General features: G+C 30.8%; 2 protein-coding genes across 4 annotated transcripts; one reads left to right on the top strand and one right to left on the bottom strand.

Moving 5' to 3' along the window:
• The first annotated feature begins 611 nt into the window (after positions 1 to 611).
• On the top strand, positions 612 to 5,805 carry Rint1 (RAD50 interactor 1). 2 transcript variants are annotated; one of them, XM_076520455.1, is made up of 13 exons: positions 612 to 1,012; positions 1,092 to 1,330; positions 1,405 to 1,578; positions 1,905 to 2,039; positions 2,133 to 2,394; positions 2,478 to 2,703; positions 2,781 to 2,946; positions 3,083 to 3,248; positions 3,312 to 3,532; positions 3,676 to 3,841; positions 3,912 to 4,045; positions 4,848 to 5,032; positions 5,677 to 5,805. In XM_076520455.1, the coding sequence occupies exons 1-12, from the start codon at positions 884 to 886 to the stop codon at positions 5,029 to 5,031; spliced, it is 2,202 nt and encodes a 733-aa protein (XP_076376570.1). In that variant the 5' UTR covers positions 612 to 883; the 3' UTR covers position 5,032; positions 5,677 to 5,805. The 2 variants fall into 2 exon arrangements, with proteins under 2 accessions (XP_076376570.1, XP_076376569.1); XM_076520454.1 differs by having other exon boundaries at positions 5,557 to 5,805.
• Positions 4,191 to 14,151, bottom strand: Wdr81 (WD repeat domain 81). Of its 2 annotated transcripts, XM_033473734.2 has the most exons (22): positions 13,511 to 14,151; positions 12,999 to 13,158; positions 12,666 to 12,921; positions 12,432 to 12,594; positions 11,931 to 12,344; positions 11,648 to 11,848; positions 11,426 to 11,571; positions 11,161 to 11,348; positions 10,507 to 11,087; positions 9,755 to 10,173; positions 9,377 to 9,670; positions 9,126 to 9,283; positions 8,332 to 9,012; positions 8,069 to 8,244; positions 7,712 to 7,992; positions 7,500 to 7,629; positions 7,239 to 7,413; positions 6,728 to 7,134; positions 6,308 to 6,601; positions 6,041 to 6,190; positions 5,660 to 5,766; positions 4,191 to 5,425 (listed from the first exon to the last, which is right to left on the bottom strand). In XM_033473734.2, the coding sequence occupies exons 1-22, from the start codon at positions 13,724 to 13,726 to the stop codon at positions 5,194 to 5,196; spliced, it is 5,829 nt and encodes a 1,942-aa protein (XP_033329625.2). In that variant the 5' UTR covers positions 13,727 to 14,151; the 3' UTR covers positions 4,191 to 5,193. The 2 variants fall into 2 exon arrangements, with proteins under 2 accessions (XP_033329625.2, XP_033329626.2); XM_033473735.2 differs by lacking the exons at positions 12,999 to 13,158; positions 13,511 to 14,151 and having other exon boundaries at positions 12,670 to 12,800.
• Positions 14,152 to 14,253: the final 102 nt, after the last annotated feature.

Here is a 14,253-nt window from a genome sequence, read left to right as displayed (position 1 = left end):
AAGCAATTAGTAAATATCTCGGTGCAAAAGAACGCAATAACGGAATTCCGCCAAAGAGCAATGAAGCAAAACTTTAAACTTACCTATTTCCTATGAAAATGTCGGAATTTTGCCGCAGATAGCACTATCGTACTTCTAATCATGTTGTCGTCGATATTTTATTACTGTCAAGTCACAATATTTAAATTAATTAATTAAACAAGCAAATTAGTGAGCACTCACTCCCGTTAACAGCACGTCCGATCTTTGCGAACTGCCAAGGGAAGACAGATACACCATGGGAATTCTCCCCTACACACGATAAATCGGCGATTCTGATTGGCTAACGGCGACACCACAAAATAATGGCTGGGTTTACGCGGGAAAAAACATTCAAAAAACTTTAAATTTTATCCAAAATTAAGGGCATGTTATAAATGATCTAACGATCTAATGATAAACGATCTAACAACCGATAATGATAATTATTTGTTGCAAATATCTAGCAAGAGTCAAAATTGTATATCTATATTTGTAAACATTTGTAAAATAATGTTCTGATGAAAATAAATATAGATATAAAATTAAAATGCATACATACGTGCATACATACATACATACATACATACATAGCGTTATCACGTCATGTTGTCACGTTGTCAGTTCGCCAGTTCGCGCAGTACAGCTGTGCATTTATCTTTGCATAGAATTTTCTGTAGCAAATTATTTGATAATATTTGTACATTCATGCTATTCAAATATGTTAAACTTTCTTTTGTTTGAAAATGTATTGTTTCATGCAGAATAACTGTAATTGCCATTCAATAATTGACAGAAAGTAACGTAACCTGAAAGTCATTCTGTCATATTTATTTGATACGTCACATATTTATAATATAGCACTATGATAGAGGCGAAAAAGAAGATAATTCAAAAATTCAATACAGAATTGGGTTCTGATTTGAAAGGATTCGAGAAAATATACGAGTTTCATCAAAATCTTAATATACAGAAAAATGAAATCGAAAAATCGGTAAAAATTCATAAGGTTTTATCTACTTTTAAAAATTCTGTATTGAATAATGTTTAAATTTTAGAATTTACATTTTTAGTTATCAATGGCATCGTCTGAAGCTCCCTCGAAAGTGAAAGTAGTCGTAGAAACTGTTGAAACAATAGGTATTGTCTTTGAACAATTAGAAAAATCTTCTGTGGAATTCAGAAATCACATAAAAAATGCGATGCATCAAACTGATAAAAGTATAGATATGCAAATAATTATTAATACAATAAGTACTTTGGATAAGTCTTTAGCATATTTGAGTTTCATAAAACATGTCGAAAGCATCAGGTAAACTTTCATTTAATTTAGTTATTGGAAGACATTTCATAATTCAATATAACTGCAACAATTTTTGTTTTTAGTGATAAAGTTCAAACATCATTAGCTGCTGGTGATGATGAATCAACTATTTCATTGTACACAAATCTTACAGATATTAATTGTCAATTGCAACTATCATCCTGTCATCATCTTGTGAATTATGTAAGAGAAACACTTCACTTTTGGCACAACCTCATAAAGGATAAGCTATCTAAGTATATTTTCTTATTTTATATACTTTTTTAAATTTATGTATTATACATGTACACACAATTCCTAACAAATGATTTAGTCATTCAAATATAACGATCAAATGTAAGCATTAATTACAAATAGTATCCTTATATATATTATATAATATGCATATAATATATTATTTTAGTATATTGAATTTTTGTTGTAGTACACACATTACTGGGATGTATTGAACCTATTAAAAAGTTCTGTTCATTTTTCAACATGTTTTGAAATTTGGACAGACTTACCAATAGTCCTATTTAATAAAGTGTAATTGTATGATACTTACATATGGAATTTTCAGGGAATACAATGATATATTAAAGGCATTGAAGTGGCCATTTTGTAGCAATAATTCAAATTTGCCCAACACACCCATGGCAGAGACTTTAACAAAATTCAAAATACTTACAGAATATTTGTTGCATTTACAATTACCGTATCCTTCCATTAAATATAATATTTTTGTTTTTATAAAAGCCCTTATATTCTTAAAAGAAACATGTATCAAATCCTTAATATACTATCATAGAGAAGAATCTGTTAAGCCAGTTGTGACTTCAGTGTTGTTAACTGATTTTGCACCAGTCAGTTTACCAATTTCATTGCTTGCACGGCCTCTCAGACAAAGATTTATATATCATTTCACAGGTGCTAAATTAACAAACCGTCAAGACAAACCAGAATGGTTTTTTACTCAAATCTTAACATGGATTAAAAATCATATTCAATGGGTTCAAAAACATGTTCAACCAGTAGCAAATTCGATAGGTTTTAGTCATGTAGATATGAAGGTATTATAGAAATAATAGTACTTTATTATTTTGGTATTTTAATGTCATATAACATGCACATGCAAATTATCTCATTGTAATAGGTAGAATTTATGCAGACCTTGGTTCAACTAGCTGTTGAGAAACTTCATTCTGAATTAAAAATAGTGCAATACGATGATGTTTTATTTGCACATTTGGTGGATGAAGCTTTAGGTTTTGAAAGAGAATTGAGGGAGACATTATTATATCCGCCGACGCAACCAGCCACAGTTTTTGTTCTTACCCAAGCTCATGTTTTTGTGAAGTGGATTAATATGGAGAAAAAATGTAAGAACATAAAATATTCTTTAATGTTTATAATGTACCATGTAACTGTTATCAACATTGGTATACCAAAATATTAGACGCTACTGAGAAAATGGATGCAATTTTAAGTTCAAGTACTGCTTGGGATAAACTATCAAATTCTGATACCGATGATATGAAAGTAACTGAATGTGCAGATGCTTTCCTCACTCTTCTTACAACAATCTCTGATAGATACAAACACTTACCTCAACCAGGACACAGGTAAGTAATGAAAAGAAAATTTACACAATAAATTTATTTTATTCGAAAATGAATCAGAATAAAGAAGCTATGTGTTTAGGCTGCTTTAATTAATATTGCTACGAATATTACTATATGAAATATTGTATTTTCTCAGGTTACAATTTTTGGAGCTACAACTTGAATTAATTGATGATTGGAGAATACGACTACTTCAGTTATTACATGAAACTAACGAAGATCCTTTAACATCTCTCATGCCTTGTATTCTTAATACTTTACACTATGTTGCGACTGTCCTAGAAGAATGGGGTGTTACAGTGGTCAGTACTTAATCAACAATCAAATCCTTTTAATTTACATATTAATAATTTATTTATTTGCAGCATTTTTTGCAACTATATTTTTTTAAGAAACAATTTGAAGCAGTTGAATCTGCAACATTAGAAGGAAGTAATATTGATAATACTGTAGGTGATGTAGAAGGTTCTGTGTTCGATGAAGCTATTGCTCTTTTAAGAAGATTAGAAAAGGAATTAATAAATGAAATTAGCGATGCTGTAGCTTTAGATGTTAAAGCAAAAAGCAGACCTTATAGGACAGACAAGTATGTATTTGAATAAATATATATATATATATATTGCCCGAATATTACACAAAGCAACCATTTAAAAATCTACTTTTTTTTACAGTAGACCAAATCTAAAATTTGTAGACAGTAATATAACGCGAGCTTTACATTCTTCACAGGTGGTTTGCCATGCAGTCTACCAAAGAAGTTGTTTCTTTGTCAGTTACTTCAAGTGGATATTCAATGTTCCAAAAATTAGCCACACAGCTTAATCAGTTGTACAATACACTTGCATTGCCATTATTTAACCAGGCTTGCAAAAACTTGGCCTTACAGTTTGATCAAGTGAGAACATTACTTCAGCATGAATATTACATTTGATATTTAAACCAAAAGATATTGTAATTTTTTGCAGTTCCTTCTAGAAGAAGTTGTTTTGGTAAATCATTTCAACACAGGAGGAGCTGAACAACTGGAATATGATATTTTTCGGAGCTTGTTCCCATTATTTGGCTTATATATAAATAAGCCAGAGTCCTACTTCCCATTGTGAGTAGCAATTAGTACATATATATATAATTATAATTCAATTCTGCAAGGCATTCCAATTAATACTTGTTTCGTTCATATATGTATAAATATAATTATATTGAATGACATTATTAAGGAAGTTAGATGTAATAAGAGCATGATCTTGTTTTAAAAAGTTTGTATTTATTAAGAGAGTCATAATTATCACATATGTAAAAACTAAGTTCTTAGTAATTGTATCTAATCCTATTGATGACATTGTGATTTTTCTGTCAACAAAAATGCATCATTTACAGTTTATACCTAAGGATGCATTTTACAAGGCAATTTTAGAGGATTACATGTAATCTGTTATATGCATATTTTCAAGTATTAACATCCTCTGCTTAAATATTGCTTAGCATCTTATATAATCTATAAAACATGCAGTCTAATATAACATACAGTTTATGGAACGTGAACTTGTTTGACCCGGCGTTTATGTGTAGAAACTAAACTTGGCCTGGGTTAGATTTGAACACCACTAGATTACAATTTTGTTTGCAGATGTTCATACATCACAGATACTCGAATTGACTTATTTTTGTTAAGGCTCGGTATATGTTTATACATTTCGAGCTCGGATTGCATGAGTAATACTTATGGCCATCATTACATATAGTACTTACATGTAATAGATTGCTAGTCACTAACTACTTACAATAAAAAATCAAATATCAAAATTTGCTAGTTCTACACGTTGTAACATAGTCAATTTAAACTATATTCTTTCATCAGCTATTATTGCATACTATGTCTAATTATTTAACTTACATTCCAGGATCAAAGAAGCGTGTATTTTATTAAATATTCTATTGGGCTCAGCGATGTTACTGCTAGAGGCTCTAAACAGCAATAACGAAATTATAGAAAAAGAGATATTAGCGGATATTGGTGTTCACAAAATGTCTTCTGATCTTGCTTTAAAAGTGCTCGGAACAAGAACTGATATTGCTTATATATAAGGTGAGTTTCTTTTAATATCGTGAGCATATTATATATAACATGGATATATAAAAAGTAATTGACGAATGCGATTTGATTTGTAAATAAAAATTAACAATTTTTACTTGGCTTTACTTACTGAATGGGTTTACTAAATAATTTGTTTAAATAATGTGCGAAGTTCAACAAATTAATGTAATACCGCCATTATCTGCACCTAATAATAATAATCGATTAAGGGGAAGAATCGCCATTGTAGTAAGAAGCCCTTTAAAGGTATCTGATTTTAATTTTGATGACGAAAATGCAGCTGTTGTTTCGATAGATGTAAAAACACCTACACGATTCGCAGTTGTTCCTATAACAAGTTCTTGCTCATAAGTGGACATACAATGAACTGGTTCGGTTGTTCCTCTGCAAAATATACAATTTTTTAAACGAATGAGGAAAAATGGATTTCATGTTTATGAAAATATATTTAAGATAATATTCCTGTTTATGATGATATGCATATGTGCATTATATGTTTACGTATTCTATTGCAGGCCTGGATTATGATCACTGTTTTCTTCAACTATTTCATTATTATCATTATTATATGGATATAAAGTACTACATACCGTCCTTGTATAAATTACAAATACTTACTTCATATGAAATTTCAGTTTTCCGTCCAGTGCACTCCATACCGCAATCGTCTCATCTAGCGAAGAACTAACTATAGTGGTTTCATTTATTGTCTCTAGCTGTAGTATCTAGAGAAATATGAATTATATAAGCATTTGAAAAATTAACGTTTACTCTAGCAAATAACCCTCCCAAGTCGCTCCTACATGATTTTGATGAAATTGTTCTGTACATGTAAATTCAATAACGTGTAACAGTTAACGATACCAGAAGATTAAGACGTTTAAGTTGAAGAGGCGCAATCACTGAAAGCTCCGTTTGAGCTTTCGGTGAACTAGGAAGTTTCATCAAAATTGGCGAGGACGGTAGGCGATTTAGTGGTGTTCCGCGTAACTAACTTACTTCGCATTCATGACCCTTCCAAGATGCAATAATAAGACCAGTTCGAGTATCTAAAACTGTTAAAAATCCTGATGCTTGACCCAAGGCTACCCAGTAACCGCTAGGTGCTACTGCTATGCATCTAATTAAACCAGTTGGATTCACGGATACCTGAAAAAAAATCAGTCCCATCTTAGCAAGTGTATACTTGTATGCAGTACAAGTATATCCACATATATACCTATAACATGGTCATTTTCAGTGATTCCAATTGTCAGTAATACGTACTTTCATTTCGTTGACATATTGAAAAGTTCTGCAATCTATGACTCTGAGTGTAATATCAGTAGTTCCTACGAGCAACGTTGTAAACGGGGAGGGACTAGCTATTAGAGTATTTACAGGAACTGGTCGAGAGTTTTCTGGACATCCAAGAAGAGATCCCATAAAAGGGTCCCAACAATGTATTGTGCCATCGCAAGTGACCGCGTATCTTAACGATTCTAAGAAAGTAAGAGCAAGAATTGATTTTTTGTGCCCTGTATAAGTGTATTGGCAGGATGAAACTGTGTTTCCATCACCCTAGAAATATAATATATTCTTAGAAAAACCATTATCATTTTATCACAATAATCATCTCTCCGATCGTAAGTTAATCATTTACTTACAATATATTATATGTAAATGTAAAGTGTGTAAATACGTTACCTGACTTCTTAAACTCCACAGTTTTACAGTTTTATCCCTTCCACCACTTATAAAACTGTTCTCATTGTCTAATACAGATAAACATCTAATACTATTAGTATGCCCACTGAATGTTTGAAGCTTTATTTGCTTGATATTAAATGTTACATCTTTATCGGATCTTCCGATTTCATGTTCCCAGTATGCTAACCAATTTCCTCGTAATTGCCTGCCAGTATACGAGGAAATAGCATCTCGATTACCCGTATTTTCGGTTGTTGTCAAATCCCCAACGTTGTTCTTCTCTATCGCGAATCTATTTCCCACTACCGATATATTTCCAAAATTTGAAATTTCTTTATGCACTCCTCCTGCAGTTTCTGTCACGTTGTAATCAGTATTACACGAGGTGCTCAATTTGGTATCGTCTATGAAAAGAAAGATCTTTTTGAAAGAAAGAAAAGCTTGAAAAAAAGACTTTTTGTGGTGAATTTTTCTTCATCAATTTAGTAAATAAATAAGTCTAACATACCAATATTTGATGTACTTATTTTGATGTCTTGTTCATATTTTTGACATAAGTGATGTATATGTCCATAGTTCTTAAGTATTTGTTCCATTACTTCACTATCGATACACTTATAAAAGAGCATATATGCTTTATGAGCAAATTCTATTGTAAATACTGCTTTTAGTTCTTCAAGTGCCTAAAATTTATTACAAGTTTATTATAAGTTACTATTAATACCATCAAATAATTAATAAATTAACTTCTATATAAATTTGTATATACTTTATTTTTCTGATAATCTGATATGTCCATGGTTTCAATAACCGGCGGAGAATAAGAATCAGCAACATCTGAGTTGAAGTTTGATTGAAATCCGCGCGTATCTTTATTTTCATCATTTACGCATTTTGCCCTGATAAATATAGCATTATTTATGTTTATACTTATTATAAAATATTATTAAACATAATTAAATACAGATGTTATGGAATTACCTGGAAAACTGTTCGTTTACCGTTTTTTGATTAATCTCACTTTTCGAATTTCCTATAACATTTGGATTAAATGATTTTTCAAACGCCAAGAAAAATCGCTGAATTGGAACAGCCAGATGATTCTTTATAACAACACTTCCCAATCGTAAGCTAAACATAAATATAATCTCAAGACATTTTTCTGCTAGTACAGAGCGTGCCACCACACCATTAGGGAAAGTAAATTTTGTAGATGATAATACACGAACTGTAGGATACAGTATTGCTTTAACTATTGGTTCCTATAAATAAAAAATTTCGCATTAAACGTAAATATTTTCATGGTAGTAGTAGTAGTAGTTATAAAAGTAATCTTACATGAAGGCAATCCATTAAGGTTGCATCATTAAGATATGATGTAATATGATTTAGAAGAGTTAAGCATGAAATAAGACCTCCTTCCAAATTTTGCGTTAGTTTCCTTTTACAAAGGGCTATTAATTCAACCATATGTGCAAAATATTGTAGTACTATAATTTGTTCCCCGTACAGTCCTAGAAATATGGTGAATTGTATTGTCATTATTGTTTCCAAGATATTTTCTAAATACAAAACATTGTTGTATGTATAGAAAGCTTCACCTGCAATGGCTGTAAGGCACTCCAAAACTTTCACAGCATTTCGATCGCCAACTAAAACCTTTTTGTTCCAAGTAATACCTTGCAGAGATAATGCACTATCATCGATTACCGTTAAATTTTCTTCTCCTGTGTAACATAATGCAAGCATTCTCAATAAATTACGTGATAAATATCTAGCAGTTAGAACAGGACCAAGTCGATGAGACAACCAAATGATAGATCCTGCACTCATTTCTGAAGTTGTGCATTCATTCGATGTAGATTTCTGATAAATGTTATCTATCTGAATATCTTTATGTGTTGAAGCATCAGACTTGATATCATCTATTTGTAATATGACAGGATTTTGTTCCTCTACATTGTAAATTTCATCTAAATTATTAACAGACTCGGCAAATCCACCATAAGAGTCATTGTATACATATTCTTCATTAGAAGTTTTACTTCCTACATTACATCCAATATTATTAAATTCTATCGCTAATTTATTCCGAGAGTTGAGTGGTTTTGGTATAGGAATTGTTGGTGATTTAATTGATCTGAGAGGTGAAATTTTACTTCCGTCTTCATTTAAATCATCATTGAGATTCAAGTTTAGATCTATATGTAAATCAATATCATATGTTGTACTAGAGTTTATGGGAACCCAAGAACTGTCTTCTGCATCCATGGTAAATACTTCTGAAACATAAAATTGCTATATGTAAAACTGTATGCAATAGATACAGTGGAGACCTTATAGATGGAAGCCCTACACATAGATAATACAGAAAAACATATTTGATTTGAATCACCTTGAACATCATTGTCAACTATATTCACATTGTGAATATAATCAGTTGTTACTGGTCCAGGTGATAAAGAAATATGCTCTGAACCTGCAGAAGAATCTTCGTCTAAAGGTGATAAGATTCCTTCTCCGTCATTACAAATTTCATTTAAATCACAGCTTCTGTAAAAAAGATCGCAGAATAGTAATTTTAGTTAGGAGATTTTGTTATCTTACAAAATATCTATATTTTAATATAATATCTAATTTCTTTACTTAAGATTGCCAGTCTTGTGAGTATACGTTGAAGAGCCCTGCATATAATCTCTGTACCCTCCAACTGCTTCTACAAGAGGCGTAATAAAATTTTCCAAATAGCGTCGTAGACCCATTCTTACTATAAGTTTTAACAAAAAATTTCTATGATATAAACGTGTAGTTCTAAATTTTGCAACTAATCCGGAGGGTAGTACGTCAGCATATAACGAATTATCCATGAAAGATCCATTTTCATATAATTTCATGATAGATGTAAGGAATGTCTCTGCAGTATCTTTGGGACCTAATGCTCTGGAAGGTTACGTTCATGAAAGAAAATAAATAGAAACTATTGAAAACTTAATACAATAATTATGTATGATAACACGTACATACCTTGCAATAGGGTCAAACAAATACCAAGCGGCTAAAACAGCACTGTATGATTCTTCCATTACTTGCTGTATGTGAGGCATTATCAGTTCTAAAGCTTCCCTAGCAATTCCAATATGAGACAATAAGTGTTCTAATTCCCGTGCAATTGCTTTAACTTTACATTCACTGATTTTGCAAAGAAATCTCGTCCTTGTTTTAAGGGTATAATCTATATCATCCTCGGATTTCATTACAAAATTTAACTCACGTACCAAACTGTTATATTCTTGTAACATTTCTACAATATTGAATAAATATTTATAGTATTTGGAAAACGGTAATAAACTTCCGAAAAGTAGTGGTTGCAAAAATTGGTGAGCTGATGGTGGCGGTAAACCCATATTAGTAATAGTTGGATAACGAAAAGGTGTATCCATTACCTAAAAATTTCCATTTAATAAATTCTACTTATTTTCGTGGTTCTAATAAGACATTATTTTTTTTTCGCACAGTATAGAAATAATTGTGATAAATTGTCTTTCATCGACGAAAATATGTATGTAGTAGTTACAACACAATGCATATTTAAGAATATGTAACATTCTTAAAATATATATTTTTATTTACCAATTATTAATAATGTTCGATGAATAAGCATTCAGTTTTAAATAAATTATTTCTAAACGTTATGAGTATAAATCTTTGAATAAAGATGATATGTGCCATTATTGTTGTTATTAAATGATAATGTAGTAATTTAAACTAGTACTTACATCTATGCTATCAGCATTGTAACTTTTTGGTATAATATCAACTTGCAGTAATAAAGCCACTGCATTTCGTACACACTTAGGTAAACTATCAGCTGACGTTTTTAAAATATTGAGACACACATTAAGTCTTTTTGAAAATGACACTTTCTCCACATTCCATGTTGCTCGGAATTTGTTGGACAAAAATATTTCCACAATTAAACAACCAAGTATTTGTTGTTCTTTAATACGTCCGCTAGCCACTATTTGTTTATAATTAATGCATGATTCATGCAGTTCAATTTCTGGTTTATAAACTTGAGAGCTCACTTTATTCATAAATGTGTGCATAGTTTCCACTTGAGTAATAGCTGCAACTGGATTGTAGTCTTTGGGGAGAACTATTGCTTGATTCATGGATTTATCTTGTTTGATAGTATCTTCAGCAGAGAGTAAAGAACCGCGAGAACGACTTAATAATCGACTTAAAACCAAAGGTGATGATTTAGATGTATTTAATATCGAAATTGGTAATTCTTCCTCTTCAAATCCAGAACTATGACCTTCATCATCGCTACCTCTATTCCCACACTGATCATTTTCTAATAAATATTGTATAATTAGTAAACAATGAAAATGAAAATATTTAAATTATTAAGAATTTTATAAACGTACTGTGTTTGTTAATCACAAAAGATGAACGTAATCGAGGTGGAATTTTACACCAATAAGGCGATGGGATGATTTTTTGCGGATGTGGTTGTGTAAAAAGTTGAACAACTCCAGAATTCGTCAAACCAGTATGATTGTCAACAAGTTGTAAGCAAACGTTTTTCGATTTGACTGCAGCCGAACCGGATAATCTGCCAATTAGAAAACCGAATAATAGTAATTTCATCTATATCAAATAATATACTTATAAGAAACAATCTATACATACTTGTAACCAAAAGTTAAATCTATCCAATGATGTAATCTTTCAGATACGTAAAAACTTTCTAAAGCTTCTCTATGTTTTTCTACAAAATCTTCTGGTGACGTTGCCCATGCAGGGATTTCTAAATCTGGTAAATCTTCATGAATGGACTGCAAGTAAAAGATATGAAAAAGATACGTATATTTCGTACAGATTAATTTAATTTAATTTAATTTTATACCTTACCTTAAAAACACTAGGATCAGAAAAAAATTGTGGTATACATTCATCCGGACTCCAATCATGTAATCTTTGTATAGATGCAGGGTATTCTCCTGGAACCCATTGTGGTCGTACATTTTTACACAAAACAGATTTGTTATAACGACGTGAAAGATAGACGTAATATGTTATTTCTGATAATACGTCTGAAACATGATGACCAACCTGAAGGTATTGACATAATATTATTAACAATTAAATTATACATTAAAAATTAAGTTGAAAAATACGTAATGAAAATACATACTTCCACAGATTGTGAATCAAATGTTAAATCCAACTGTCTGTCACCTTTATTTAATCGAAATTTTGATTTGGTTAAATCTCTCCAATTACCACCGCATCTTGATGTGAAATCTGTGACCCAAGGCATAACATGATGGCAACTTGGATCACCGTATCTTCTACCAGCTATATTATTTAATGCAGTCAAATAATCATAATTACTAATGGAATTATAGACCCACATTTCGCACAACTTTTCAATGCTTTCGTTTGTTCCAAATTTTGGATTTCCTTGTAACATGGTACTTGATAATATTATATCAGCATTTCTTTTGTACCCGCTAAAATTTTTCCATTTCATTTCATGATTGGTAGAAACTTTATGAATTTGATTTTCAGGTTTTATATATATATTGTCGCTTAATTTTGGTAACACCTGTGAATAAAGTCTAAGGAAGCTGTTACAATTTCAAAGAAGACCAACAAGTGAACAATGTTCAATAATAAATATTTCAATACTAACCTGAATAGTGAAATTATCCATAAGTAATATATCACTAAGGGTAACTTCACCTAACACTAGGCCACGATCATGTAAGTCTCTATACAATTGTAAAAGTTGATATATTAGGAACAATGATTTTCCATGACTTGTACTTAAAGCAGCAGGACTATACATCACGCACCTAATTAACATTAAAAACTTTTAACATAATTGCATTATTGATAATTAATTGAAGCATGTGGTCTCACTTACTCACGAAGAGAATATTCTGCAGTTTGCTCGTGTAATATTATAAAAGCAGTAGCAGTTTCAATAGCAAATAATGTTGGAAGAAGATTACAATGTGCTTCGGTTGTCACACCAGGTAATACAGATAAAACTAATCCATTTTGAATTTGTACTAAACTACAGCCATACATTCTTTGTAATACTTCTTGCATGATGGACGTATCGCTCACATTAGCAGTTATATTACACTGATCCTTGTGTTCCACACAGTTCCATGGATCTAAGTACATACTTTATTATCACATAATTCAATATATTATTAATGAGTAATTAATATAATTATTTAAAAATACATACTGTAATATTTCTTATAACATTCTTTCCATAAGTTTCTATAATTTGTTTCCACTACATAATGCAACAATTGTGAAAATGTTAAATCTGACTGAGTATTTCTACTTGTTGAGTGCCTTCCTCTTAGAAGTGGAATTGCATATTTATGCTCTTTTTCATAAACCTAATAATCATATATATATATATATATATTTATTATTTTGCAGTATTAAAAAATGTTGTCATTCAAAATAAAAGGAAAATATAAAATATGTAGCAACATATTATTACTAGATTTTAGGCCTTTATGAAGAATAAAAATCTGCTACATCAATTGCAAAAAATAGAAATTAAATAAAAATGAGTTGTTAGTTTGAACAATATTAATAAAAAAGCAGTAATAAAAAAATATTCCTAAATATTTCTAATGTATTCATAGTTTCGTATTTTATTCATTCATTTTTCTCATAAATGCAAAAAATCTGCAGGCTAAATATAACATCAATTTTTTTCGTATTTAAATGAAATCAACATACTTTCACGTACACCCTAATCCAGTTGGAACCCAATTCTTCAACTGCAGGTTGTGCTGCGATTTCATCTTCAGTTAATCTGTCATGATAATTAAATGAAATTGGGCCTATGGTGTGTAAACTGGTTAACCAATTTTTGTGAACTGTCAAACAAATTCTTTCGTCCGTTACTTTCATATATTTTGCTGGCACAAGCAAATCCTTTCGTATCGTTTCCATTGTTCAGTTTTTTATCTACACTTATAAAACAATAACTTCGAATGCAAAGTCACTTGGAAAATATTTTAGAACAGCCGTCATTCGTAATCCTTATATTATCTTTGTATTGTTTCGAGATTTATACTATATTAGTATCCACACACAAATTGTATGTTATATATTTTTATTCGTGGATGACATGTATGTAGTTAGCGAACAGCTGACTGCAGCTGACAATCACTGACAATAGACGCCATATTTTTACTATGTAGCTTCAGCTTCTGCAATATTGTTGTAGGTGGTGTTGTAAATAGTACATATTTACATGACAGGCAAGGGGTTGAATTGTAACAGGTAGACGGTAGGCATATACTATGCATATACTACATATGTATTTATATACATATTGTAACAGTAATCTCTACTAAAACGACTTTCTTTCAGGAAGGTAAGAGTGGAAGGGTTACCCATCCGCGTTCGATACATGTCTGAAAGCATAGCGTGGCATTCGTGAATCTTGGGAAAAATTAATTTTTATAAATTCATAA

Source organism: Megalopta genalis, chromosome 3, assembly GCF_051020955.1.
Source record: "Megalopta genalis isolate 19385.01 chromosome 3, iyMegGena1_principal, whole genome shotgun sequence".
In the NCBI taxonomy this organism is placed as follows: domain Eukaryota; kingdom Metazoa; phylum Arthropoda; class Insecta; order Hymenoptera; family Halictidae; genus Megalopta; species Megalopta genalis.
This window is presented reverse-complemented; position numbering and strand designations above follow the sequence as displayed.

What these genes read in the sequence shown, in the direction of transcription:
- Wdr81 (XM_033473734.2), bottom strand. Translation starts at nt 13,726, where the DNA reads ATGGAAACGATACGAAAGGATTTGCTTGTGCCAGCAAAATATATGAAA. An exon ending in GCAGAATATTCTCTTCGTGA is followed by an intron (nt 12,595 to 12,665) that starts GTAAGTGAGACC and finishes AATGTTAATTAG; the next exon opens with GTGCGTGATGTATAGTCCTG. An exon ending in TTGATTCACAATCTGTGGAA is followed by an intron (nt 11,849 to 11,930) that starts GTATGTATTTTC and finishes CAATACCTTCAG; the next exon opens with GTTGGTCATCATGTTTCAGA.
- Rint1 (XM_076520455.1), top strand. Translation starts at nt 884, where the DNA reads ATGATAGAGGCGAAAAAGAAGATAATTCAAAAATTCAATACAGAATTG. An exon ending in ATAAAGGATAAGCTATCTAA is followed by an intron (nt 1,579 to 1,904) that starts GTATATTTTCTT and finishes TGGAATTTTCAG; the next exon opens with GGAATACAATGATATATTAA. An exon ending in TTAGTCATGTAGATATGAAG is followed by an intron (nt 2,395 to 2,477) that starts GTATTATAGAAA and finishes TCATTGTAATAG; the next exon opens with GTAGAATTTATGCAGACCTT.